The sequence below is a fragment of the Pseudopodoces humilis genome, chromosome 25 (genome assembly GCF_049639895.1).
Source record: "Pseudopodoces humilis isolate 2021_Gansu_Grassland_sample_001 chromosome 25, ASM4963989v1, whole genome shotgun sequence".
NCBI lineage: Eukaryota > Metazoa > Chordata > Aves > Passeriformes > Paridae > Pseudopodoces > Pseudopodoces humilis.
Genome location: NC_142224.1, coordinates 5,038,546 through 5,050,710, shown reverse-complemented (window position 1 = coordinate 5,050,710; position 12,165 = coordinate 5,038,546). Strand labels below are relative to the sequence as shown.

At 46.8% G+C, this 12,165-nt stretch overlaps 1 protein-coding gene across 1 annotated transcript in view; it reads left to right on the top strand.

Annotated features, from left to right (window-relative positions):
• Positions 1–1,969: 1,969 nt before the first annotated feature.
• The window catches only part of CBL (Cbl proto-oncogene), a 34,048-nt gene continuing 23,852 nt past the window's right edge, over positions 1,970–12,165 (top strand). The window contains exons 1-2 of the mRNA XM_005531053.3: positions 1,970–2,197; positions 8,313–8,560. Of these exons, the coding sequence (XP_005531110.1) occupies positions 2,051–2,197; positions 8,313–8,560 (395 nt within the window). The 5' untranslated portion in view covers positions 1,970–2,050. The remainder of the gene's footprint in view (positions 2,198–8,312; positions 8,561–12,165) is intronic.

The following is a 12,165-nucleotide window of genomic DNA, read 5'->3' as shown; positions in this document are numbered from 1 at the left end:
AGGTGGGGAAGTCTCTGCCTCTGTGTCCCCTGAGCTCAGTGCAGGCATCTGCAGTGCAAGAAGCCCTTTTGGGAGCCTTTGGGAGCTGACAGCTCGGGAGGGAGCAGGGCTGGCCAGCTGCAGGCTGGTTTGGGGCTGAATGGTGGGAAAAGCTTGGCTGGGAGCCCCAGCAGCTCTGAGGTGTGGGGTCCCTGCATCTGTCCCAATAGCCCCGAGCGAAACCCTCCCAAGGGGCCCCAGTGAGACAGTCAAAACAGCCCCAAGCAAAATCAGCCTTTGCTTGAAGTCTCACATGTAGCTACAGCCCCAGCTTGGAGTGAATAATGCCCAGAGAAGCAGATAGTCAGGAATGCAATTACTCAAGCGTGTTCCCTGATCTGTTTGGATCAGAGCCATGGTGATTTTTGTACTTGGCTCTCACAAAGGCAGTGTTGCCCTCCTCAGTTCTCTCCCCAGGTACTTGTGGTAGCGTGGAGCTGGCCAGGGCACCCGCTGGTGGTCAATCCGGCTTGACTATTAGCCAGAATCCATTAGCACCTAATGGGAAAAGCCTCAGGAACACGGCCTCAATAAACCTTGACATATTTGAGGTCAATATAATCCTTAGGAAAATTTGCCCAGGTAATTAAAGCCAGACAAGGAGTTGCCTGTCCCAGAAATATTTACCAAGCTTTACCAAAGGCAATAAAATGAAAGCAAGGAGTTTTATAACCAATCCATGCCAGGCTCCCTTGTTTTGTTTAGTGCTGCTTCCTGCTGAGCTGTCCATCTGGCTCCTCAGCAAGTGGGTGCCAGAGGGGGAGCAAAGCTCCCTCGAGGAGGTTGGATCCAGAGGTTGAGGCTGTGCTGTCCAACCTCCAGGCCTGAGTTTGGGGTGCTCATGTTCCCCAGACCGATGTGGCCAAAGTGCAGCACCCACAGTTTTCCTTTGCCTGGTTTCTGTCACTGCCGTGGCGTACCAGCCACAGCTGGCTTTTGCAAAAGGATGTGTCCTTCTGCCTGGGAGAGGAGATGAAAAGAGGATCTGAAGGCAGCAAAGAAACAGAACTTAACTGACTTTCAAGCACATGTTTTAATTTTTTGAAAGTTTGCTGGTGTCAGCTCTGACAAACTCACACTTTGGTTCCCTTTAGATTCCCTGGTCCCCTTTTCTCTCCCTGGTCCCTTTTCACTCCCTGCTTCTCTTTTCTCTCCCTTGTCTCCTTTTGACTCCCTGGTTCTCCTTTCTCCCCCTGCTTCCTTTTCTCTCCCCGATCAACTTTTCACTCTCTGGTCCCTTTTAATTCCTGGCCCCCTTTTTCACTGCCCGATCCCATTTTCTCCCACGGGTCCTCTTTTCTCTCGCTGCTCTGCTCCTGCTCCTTCTCCCGTTGGAGATGTCGGGAACAGGGGCTCGGGTCCGGTGGGCTCTGCCTGTCCCTGCCTTTGCGGGGAGATGCCTCAGGTACCTGCCAGGTGCACTGGACGCTCTCCCGTTCCCATTCCCTCCCTGCCGTGGGGATGCCGGTGCTGCTCCTGCCTCTCTGGGAGAAGGGGTGGGGTGCAGCGCCGCTTCCCCGCGTCCGGGCCGTTCTTAGAAAAGGGAACGCATCTTCAGGAAAGGGGAAGCGATCCCGTTTCGCAAACTGGGCGAGGGGCACGGGAAGGGCCGCGAAGGCCGCGGGTCCCTCCCGGGGGCGGCGGGGCGAGCGCGGCCCCCCCGTCCCCATGGCGACCGCGCCCCGCCCCGCCCCGCCCGCACCAAGCATGGCCGCCGCTCAGCCCTCACTCCGCTGTACTGCGCATGCGCCTCGCACTTTCACCAATCAGCGCCGGCTCCTCCCCGGCGGAGGGGGCGTGGCCGGGCGCGCGGGGGGGCGGGCGGCCAACCAGCGCCGGCGAGGAGGGCGGGGCCTCCCTGGAACCGGGCGCCGCCGCCGCCGCCACCGCCCACGGCCGCCGCCGCCGCCCTGCCCGGCCCGGCCCGGCCCGGAGCGCCCTCAGCCCGGTCCCCTCCAGGGCCGCGGCCCCGGTGCCGGACGGGCCCCACGGGCCGGGTGTGGGCGCCCCCATGTCGGCGCCGCTGAAGAAGGGCCCCGGCGGGCTCATCGGGCTGATGAAGGACGCGTTCCAGCCGCACCACCACCACCTCGGGCCGCACCAGCCCGGCGCCGTGGACAAGAAGATGGTGGAGAAGTGCTGGAAGCTCATGGATAAGGTGAGGAGGGCGGTGGGATGGAAGCGGCCGCGGGGGGCTGGGGTGGCGTGGGGTGGGGTGGCTGTGGGATAGGGCTGGCCTGGGGAGGTTGGGACTCTGGGATCACAGGGGATGTGGGATGAGCCTGGAGCTGTGGGGTTGGCTGGGAGAGAGGGCTCTGTGGCTCGGGGGGAAATCCTTGGGGGACTGAGAGGTGTGTGGGCACAGAATGGGGTGCAGCACTTTGGGGGAAGGTAGTGAGCATAGAATGACAGGACAAGGGGGAATGGCTTCACACCGATGGGAGGCAGGGCTGGATGGGATCTGGGGAAGAAACTTCCCCCTGGGAGGGTGGTGAGGCCCTGGCACAGGGTGCCTAGAGGATCTGTGGATCCCTGGAAGTGTCCAAGGCCAGGTTGGAGAGGGTTTGGATCAACCTGGGATAGTGGGAGGTGTCCCTGCCAGGGACTGGGACAGAATGGACTTTAAGATCCCCAACCATTCTGTGATTCCACGTGGATCTGGTGTGATGGACAAGAGGCCAGAGGCAGGATAGCAATGGGATACCAGCATGGGAAGGTATGAAGGGAGATCAGCAACTCTGCACGAACAAGGTGCAGGAAGAGGGGACAGTTTGGATGGAGGATTTAGAACTGCCTCAGAGGATCTGCGATGCTTCCCTAGGCAGTGGTCACAGCCCTAAGGCTGCCAGACCTCAGCATTTGGATCACACTCTCAGGCACAGGGTGGGATTGTTGGGGTGTCCTGTGCAAGGCCAGGAGTTGCACTGGAGGATCCTTGTGTGCCCCTTCCAAGCCAGGATATTCTGTGGTATCTGTATTCATGTACAGCTAATTTCAATCCTGTAGGTGCTGGGGTGGGCACTGGTGGTGCTGGGAATGGGTAGGGGCTGGTGGGGAGCTTGCAGGTGGTGACAGCAGCAGGACAAGGGAGAAATTTAGGATTTGCCCCTTGGAAGGTGTGCCTTGGCCTGTGCTAGAGCCTGGTGTGTGGGTAGTGGATGGTGAAGCTTTGTGGCAGGTTATTCCTTTTGGAACGAACAGGAATGTGTTACTGCGCTCAGGACAAAACCTTTTCCTTAAAGCTGAGCTGAGGAAAAACTGAATAAACCCTTTTGCAATAAGTACATGTAGCTACAGAAAGATAAAGTATCAACTGATGTAAAACAAGAAAAACTTGTGGCGTGGGAGTTGGAAAGGCCTTCTTCCAGTCCCACACCTTTAGGAGGGGCACGGCTCTCTGGGGTCATTAAGACTCTCTGCTCCTCCTCCTCCTCCTCCTTTTAAAAATGCCAGGAAATGGCTCTTGCCGGGGGCAGGACACCAGACCTTTTGGCCTGTTGGTGTGATGGGATATTTGATTTACTGGCCTGGCTAGGTGTGCTGGTCAGTCCAGTGTTTTCAGAAATCCTGGGGAGTTGTCAGGGAATGATCAAGTGGGTGAGCGCAGGCACACAGAAATAGGCACAAAATAAAAATCTAACACTTTTGTGGAGATTTCATTGATAATTACTGTTCAACGCTGAAATCAAGGCTAGGCTTGACATGTTGCAGTCTGAAATGTGCAGTGCATTTTATGACACTGAGTTCAAGGCCCTAAAAGTAGTATAGAGTAATAGCATCACCCAAGTTGCCCCCAGGCCTTGGGGACTGTCACCTGGCCACCTCCTTCTCCTCTGGGGGCAGAGCAGGCAGGGATTTTGGGCATCCCTCATCCAATTGCCCCTCAGGCTTATGCATTTTCCTTCTCTTTCCCCTGCATTGTTTATCCATGCAGTGTCTGAACCTCCTGCAGTAAGTGCTAAAAGCAGGCAGAGTAAATGACTTCTTTAAAGGCGTATTAAATTATATTCCTGCCAAGAAATCACTCTGTGTTGGCTGGCTCAACAAAAGCCACGGTTTATAGTTGTGCCTTGCTGTGCCTGTGATGAGCTTTGATCACCTACAGCGAGACTGGGGCAAAGGAAAAAACCCTTTTGAGAAGTGCTGTTGGCTCTGTTACAGACACTGAGGGCCAAGCACAAGTGCTAATGTAGGAAAGGCAGTTTGGGCATGGAAACAGGACCCTAAATAAGTGTAAGAATGCACATCTTCATGTATAGAATATGTACAGCAAGATGGCAACTTGTGTTGGACCTCATAACCTGCTCTGTTCGAAGGAAAACGCTACCCTGGAAAAAAGCTAATTATAACAGCATTTTAAAATGCAGTGGGATTTTTTGGGGGGGAAATTTCACAGCTTTATGTCTTTATAGCAGGTTGGATGTGTTCTCTCTCCACTGACAGAAAAGCCAAGGCTGCTGCTGTATTTGTCACAAGTTGCATCGACCTCTTTTGACTCCAGGTTTACTCACAGGCAGCATCCAGAAGCTCTCAGGCTTGAAGTCTTGTTCAGTCTGATTTGTACAAAAGGAGAGATCTGGCTCTGAAAAGCCTGTTAGATTTCAGCTGTACTTACACTCAAGAGAACACATCTGAATTAAAATCTTTTTAGTGTAGCAAAAACCCAGAGAAGCTCATGGCTCATGAGAAGGGCTAAATGAATGGAAGGTGTTGAGAATGGGTTAGATTTCTGGGCCAAGAACGTGAAATTCCAGGTGCAGATAAAAAACCTGCTTGTGTGCATGTTTAATAGATGATGTTTTTGCCTCTCAGAGCTGCGTGCTGTGTCTGTGTGGGTACACTACACTCACGACCTCATTTGTTAGTCTGCATAATTAGCTGGTGTTGTCAAAGCATTTGTGCATCTCTGCTTTCGGATGTGACTGATGAATTTCCTATGCACGTTGATTCTTGTCCAAATATTTTCCCTGTAATGCTCTCCATAAGCTGCCTGACATATTTATGTCTTTCAGATTCTTTCATTTGAAGCCTTAATTTTTTTGTCAGTACCATTCCTTCCACAGCTACACGTGGTCACACAGAGCATGGACATAAAATAGCCCTTTCCATCCCTGTTGGATGTTCCCCTTCAGCTGAAGGAGGTGATATTTATGCATTTCTCTGCAGAACAGAGATGAAATGCAGCCCCCTGGAGTTCACTGCTGTGGGTGGTATTTGAGGGATAGGTGGGTTAGTCATGAGCTGCTTGGGATGGAGCAGAGTAGAATGAATGTGGGAAGGCAGAGGAGGAAGAGGAGCTTTGAGATAAAGCTTCTCTGAAGACTTTCCTGATACCATTCAGTTCCTAGAACTGATATAGAGAAGTGCCACTGCAGGTCACCTTCATTGTGAGTAGAAGAAAGGCCAAACACAAATTTAGCAAGAGATAAGAGATGTTTGAGTAGGTTTTGTTTTGCTGTTTGCTTACGCTGGAATGAGGTGTGATGTCAGGAGAGTTGGCTCTTCAGCTGCTAAAGGAAGGAAAAATGAGTTTTCAGAACTGCCCTGGAAGGGAAAATCTTACTTGGGAGTAGCCCCTGGATGCTCGTCAGGCCCGGGACTCTTAAATCCAGAAATCAGTCAAGGCAAGCTGCAGATTGTTGAGGGGAAAGATTCAATTCCAGGCCTCGAAGATCTAGATGAGATTATTTTTCCTAGAATGAGTAGATAACAGATTCTTTCTTTACAACTCGGTTGGGGAAACTGTTCTTTGATTATTTTTTTCCTCTTGTACTTGGAAAATGGAAATGAGTGAAGTCAATGTTCAGATTCTTCACAGGCTCACCTCTCTTCATGCTAAGCTTTATTGGTGTGTCTAAAAACCCAAAAATATCTCCCTAAAAGGTTTGTTCCTCAGAGAACACATCATAAACCAGACAAACTTTTGGATGTTAATTTAAAACCAAGGGTCCCTTCTATTTGTTGCCATCACACCTAAACAAAAAAAAAAAATATTTTCCTCCTTTTTGCTCAGTTTCCTTCCACGTTGCTGGTCCCTGTGGAAAGCTGCTGAGGGACAGCTGTTCCCAGGGCTGGGAACATTCCTTTGGATGTTGTCATGATGCTGCCATGATGCTGCATGTGCACACGTTAGAGAAACAAGGAAAATGCCACCGCTTTTGTCACTGCTGTGTTATAAAAGCATCAAGTTTGCTCAGGAGGCAGCAGTTCCTAGTTATGCACAGTTGCTTAACTGCTCATCTTAGCTAATTTTGGTCTGCTTGGTAAATAAAGAAGCTGATTTGATAGTAAAATACCAGCAGTTTTGACCTTTCTGTTAACTGTTTGAGGTATCTTCTTCTTGGGAAGCATTTTACAGGGGCTCTGAGAATGAGCAGTTTGCAGAACTCTGCTGCTGTGAGGGAATTGTTCTAATTGATACCAAAGTCTAAAATGCAGCAGGTCTGCTGCTCCCATAGCTGGGTATTTTCAAAGAGTAACAGCCAAAAATTGTTCTCTATTTCCAGATGGCTGAGGGAAGTGCAGGCTCTGCTTGCTTAATGTGGCTTCCTCCTCAGAGCTGACTGTGTTTGTTAAGGTTTTAAACCCACTGTATAATAAACAATTTCTGCTGGAGAAAAGGTTTTGCTGCCCAGAGCATAGCTCAGCTGGGTCTGAGGAGCATATTTAAGAACCTATTCATGCTCATAGTGAAACTATTTTTTTTTTCAGGGGAGAAATGTGTTGACTCAATTTGTTGATACGGTTCATTGTACAATGTTCACAGGCTCCAAGGAAGCAGCAGTTGAGGCATCAGCATCAATTGACTAAGTCAGCTGTCTGGCCATCCATCTCTTTATCTTAAGACCTTGGCAGCCTCCTCAAAATGGAGGGAAAATTTTGGTAGTTTGTTTTTCCCATGTGTTCTTGCAGAGGCTTTTTTAGGTGTTTATTTTTTTTTAGCGGCAGTCTGATTTTTCTGGTTTGAGTTTTGATACACTGTGTGCCTTTCTCTTGGATGAAATCGAGCCTTTCTCAGGTCAGCTCTTGGTACAGGCACTGCTCTAAGATAAAATTGGAGGTGTCACTTCACAAGGTTGCTTTTTGCACATACTCTAATTGGCCAAGTGAAATGCTGAAGTGCTGTTTCAGAAGGAATAACTCTGTTTACCATGCATGTTTAAGGGAAGTAGGTATTTAAGTGTGCTCTGTAGGGAACTGCTCAATTCCTCTTGAAGGTTTCACAAGGTTTTGTGGAAATGAGGTACTGGAAAAGGATGTTAAATTGTTCTTTTGCTTTTTATTATCCACTTTACTGAAGTTTTGTATTCCGCACTGTTTAATATCTGTAATTCCCTCATACCTGGCAGTGTCGTGAGTTTAGATTTCATTTATATGCTGGGTGTCAAGCACCCAGATAATATTCATTATAGGGAAGAATTTTAGGAAAGTGTAGCCACATTTTGTGCTCAGGCTTGCTGGAAATCACAGAATATAGAAGTGTTAGACTGCTGCTTCTTACCTTGTAAACTTGATCCAAAACTGACCTCACAACTCTTTAATTCCAGCCCTTTCTATAACTGAAAATTCACTACTAATTTTTCACATGGCTGTTTTGCCATCAGCTCTCCCTTTAATTCTCTCCGTTTAGATAATGGAAAAATTTGGCTATGGCGGATGGTGAAGTGGCTTCCTTTCCCCTCCCTTGTCACATAAATTTATTATCATGAGTTTCATCAGTCCACATGCACTTCAGCCCAGAAATTGCATTCTTTTATGGTGGCTGGGCTCACTATCTGGAGAAAATAGCCTGGAGAAAAGGAGGCTCAGGGGAGGCCTTATCACTCTAAAACTCCCTGAAAGAAAGTTATGGTGAGCTGGGGGTTGGGCTCTGCTCCCAGGCAAGCAGTGACAGGACAAAAGGAAGTGACCTCAAGCTGCACCAGGGAAGGTTCTGGAGGGACATCAGGAGGAATTTCTCCATGGAAAGGATGGTCAGGCTTTGGAAGGGGCTGACAAGGGAGGTGGTGGAGGTGTCCAAGGAATGCCTGGACATGACACTCAGTGCTCTGGTCTGATTGGCAAGGTGGGGACCACATTGGACTCAATCTCAGAGGTCTTTTCCTGCCTCCGTGGCTCTGGGATTCTGTGTTTCCATCTGGACTCGACCAACAAATGGGATTTGTTGAGCAAACATTTCAGAGCGTCGCGTTTGCGACAGTGAATTGTGTTGAGCCCCCGATTGCGCTCCTCTCCTTGAGTTTTCACAGAGCTGCTCTCTCCATTACCCACAGGTGGTGCGTCTGTGTCAAAACCCCAAACTGGCCCTGAAGAACAGCCCTCCCTACATCCTGGACCTGCTGCCTGACACCTACCAGCACCTGCGCACCATCCTGTCCCGCTACGAGGGCAAGATGGAGACCCTGGGCGAGAACGAGTATTTCCGCGTCTTCATGGAGAACCTGATGAAGAAAACCAAGCAGACCATCAGCCTCTTCAAGGAAGGGAAGGAACGGATGTATGAGGAGAACTCCCAGCCTAGGTAACGGAAAGAAATGGTTTCCAGTGTTTGTTGTAGGAATGGAATGTGTCGGAAGCTTTGTATTTGAGGTAGATCAGTTGTGAGCTCGTCTTGCATTTTAGCTGAGGTCAAGGGACATCTTCAAAGTGAAGAGCACTTAAAAAAAGGCTAGGTGGAAGTAGAAACTGCACTTGCTGAATATAAGGCTCTCTTGAACAAAATAGTATGAATTTAATGTACCTGAGAAGGTGTTTCCTCATCCAGCTTTAAGAAAAGGAATGACAAGGTGGTTTAAGAGTAAAGCTGTGGGAAAGACAAATCTTACACATTTGTGCAGGGTCTAACAGGCAGAGATGTACAAGGCATATGTTTGTAACACTAAACTCATTGCAGGTTTTTGAAATAGATGTTGAATTTTTTTTAAAAAAAAAGTGGGAAAAAAAGTGAAAATCACCCAGTGGCTGAACATAATTGCCCTGGGGAGAATGTGGTTAACGGCCTGGCAGCAGCTTGGAATTGCTTGGGGGGTTAAAGTGCTGGCACATGTTTCTGGTTTAATACTGAACTCTGTGTAGCATATTCCATTATACTGAGCTCCAACCAAAGGCTGTGACAGTGGCTCCAGGAGGCATTGCTGGTGCTGCTTGGATTGCTACTGACTGCGTTGAGAATGGACTAAGAAATGGAAGTTTCCTTCTGGAGTGTTGTTAACTGTGTGTGTATTGTGATCTGTCATAAATCTGGAACATCTGATGAGTGAATGGTAGCTGTGTCAGTCATGAATCCAAAATCCCACCTCCAGTGCCTTGCTTTTTCAGAGAGGAGCAAAGAGGAGTAATTCCAGAGAGTTAATCATCCTAGTTGGTTTGTAATCCAGCTAATTGACTAGAGGGAGCGGGGGAAATCCAGATTGATAGATGTGAATGGCAGGACTGCAGCAGAGGCTGCTGCTCTCACAGCAGGCATGGGATTCCTGGGGGAATTGCTAATTGTCCCATTTATGAATAAACAGCTTTAGCAGGGAAGGAACTGTGGGGAGACTTGTGTTAAGCACAAGCATTAAAACAGTATCACATCCTGGATGGCATCTTCCTCTGCTCCTGCACAGCCCAGGAAGCAGCAGTTTGGTCCTAAAGGGGTAACACCAGAGAGCCTTTTCCTTGTGCTGAGCTTGGCAACATTCTCAATTCTTTAATTTGCCACAAAAAAGGACAAGATTAGAGCAGTCAGTGCATGTGATTTGTGTACCAGTTCAAGAGATACCTACACAAAGAATGAGGATTTTGGTTTTGGAGATTCTGGTAAATGCTGCACTGGCAGTGCCACATCCCATGTTTGTGGGAACTCTTGGAACCCAATCACTTCAGTGCTATTTGGTAATTAAATTAAATGATTTTCTGCTATAAATGCACCTATAGATATAAAATATGGACACTAATCGAAGGTGAAGAAACTGAAATTTTCTCACCTTGCTAGGAGATGAAGAAAAATACAAATATTTTTTAGTAAGAATTAATAAGTTCCGATTTAATAATAATTCATAATAATTTATCAATACATTAATTAATTAAAATACTCCCAAGTGTGGGAGAAGCCTTCTGGAAGATGGTCAGCAGTCTGTAAAACAAACAAATAGAACCTGAATCTGATATTCACTGGGAATGTGGCCGTGTGTATATGTGCATATATATATATATATGTATACATAATCTAGTTTGTTCTTGATCTCATGCAGGTTTGTGGCTGTTAGTCTGCAGTGCTTTGAGAACAGGACTTTAAAAATTTAATAAATGAGTTGTTTTGACTTTTCTGTCAATTTTTCCCTGTTGTTCTTGAAGCTTTGTTCCTCCTCTCTTCCAGACTTGACATTCATTTTGCTTCCTGTTGTGTATGACCTTATTTTCTCCCCCAAATGGCTCCTGGTATAGAGCAAAAGGCACAATTTTGGCATTGGCATAAGCGGTGTGAAAGCTGTAGTTTGCTCCTGCAGAGCAGTCATGAAAAATGGCTGAAGTAGGGTCAGAACTGCCCTGATCTGTGGTTTTGGTGTCCAGGGCTTCAGACTATAAATATATAAATTAACCATGGTTGTACCTCTCCTGTGTTAAACTCACACTGTGATTTTTGTGAGGAGAGCTCACTTGTTTTGCTAGGAGAGCTTTCAAGATGCTATTTAAATTCTGCTTTAGCTCAGTTCCATGTCTGTTTAAAAATTCATGCTGCTGTGGATGCCTTTAAAGCTCTGTGTGCACTTCCTGACTGATAGGTAGGAGGAGTCACTTCTGGGTACTGGTTAAAACTGAATTTTGGGGAGTAGACCATATGCAACTTAGTGACTTTGGGGTTTTTATTAGAGATACTGTTTTGTTCCTCTGAGTTTTGATAGCTACAAGCAACATCTGCAGGCTTGGAATCAAATAGTATTTCTGGAGTTAATAATTTTGGATATTTTCTTGTATGCTTTTAATAAGTTAAAGGCAAATCATCCAATGATTGGTTGGCTGTGTGCAGTAATTAGGAATTCTTGGGGCTGAGCACATTTCCAGAGGTGCTGCTTCCTTTTCTTTATAGATCCAGAGGTAAATATGTGACTTCTCTATTGTAAACTTCTTGAGTTTCCTTTTTAACAAAAAAGAGATGAAACAAACATATTTTTCCCTGCAATGTGATGGTTCCATTGCTTGACAGTGCTGTTCTTACTCTGAACACGCTGAACCTGCCTCAGGTCTCGATTTCAGTTTCATTTAGAGGCTCAGTGGTTTTGCTGGACTATTTTTTTTCTGTTTCCATTGCAGAAAGCTTTTACTTCTCAGCCCTCCAAATTGCACAGAGGAGCTGCAATTTGTCAGCTTTCCACACTACATAAATTGCTTCTTGCAGCAGTGGTTTTGCAGTTGTGTAAATAGATTATACTTGATGTGGCAGAAGTGAAAAATAGCTTGTTGATCAGGAGACAGGTAGAGGAATTGTCTGTTCCTTGGGAAAGGATTAAGTAGGCTGAAGAGTCCATTTTTCACCAAAGAATCAAATTTACTAATTGTGTTAAACCAGTCTGTAACGAGGGAAAATTCAGAGAGGTTATTTTCTAAATAAAATCAGAGCACTGCAAATGTTTCCACTTTAGAACACAGCTATGGAAGCTGCAGGATGAGTGAGGAGAAATAATTTTTCAGGATGTGGGCTGGATGTTTTAAGGAATAGCACAAGTTATTTTTCTAGTTCAACCATGGGAAACAAGCTGTTAACACAGCCAGTTAAAAATAAATATATCTGTAGAGGAAAATGGGGTTAAGCAGGGAATATAATAAACTTTTTCCATAGAGCACGGAGGTGAAAAAAAGCTTTGGGAAGCTGGTCTGTGTTTAATTGTTCTTCTGACAACAGCTTAGGGGATGCTGGCTCAGCAGGATTTCATATTCTTCTCCAGCTCCAATGTTAAGACTCCCTAATTTACACAGGAAAAAGCTACCAGTGTTTAATGTCTCCTGGAAATGACCATGCATATCTCTGAAGGGGAAGGAAGTGCATGAAGAATGACTTGGAGAAAAAAAAAGAAAAAAGAAAAAGGTTGGAATTTAAAGAGGAAAAAGTTGGAAAACACTTGTGTTAAACCCTGAACCAGAAAA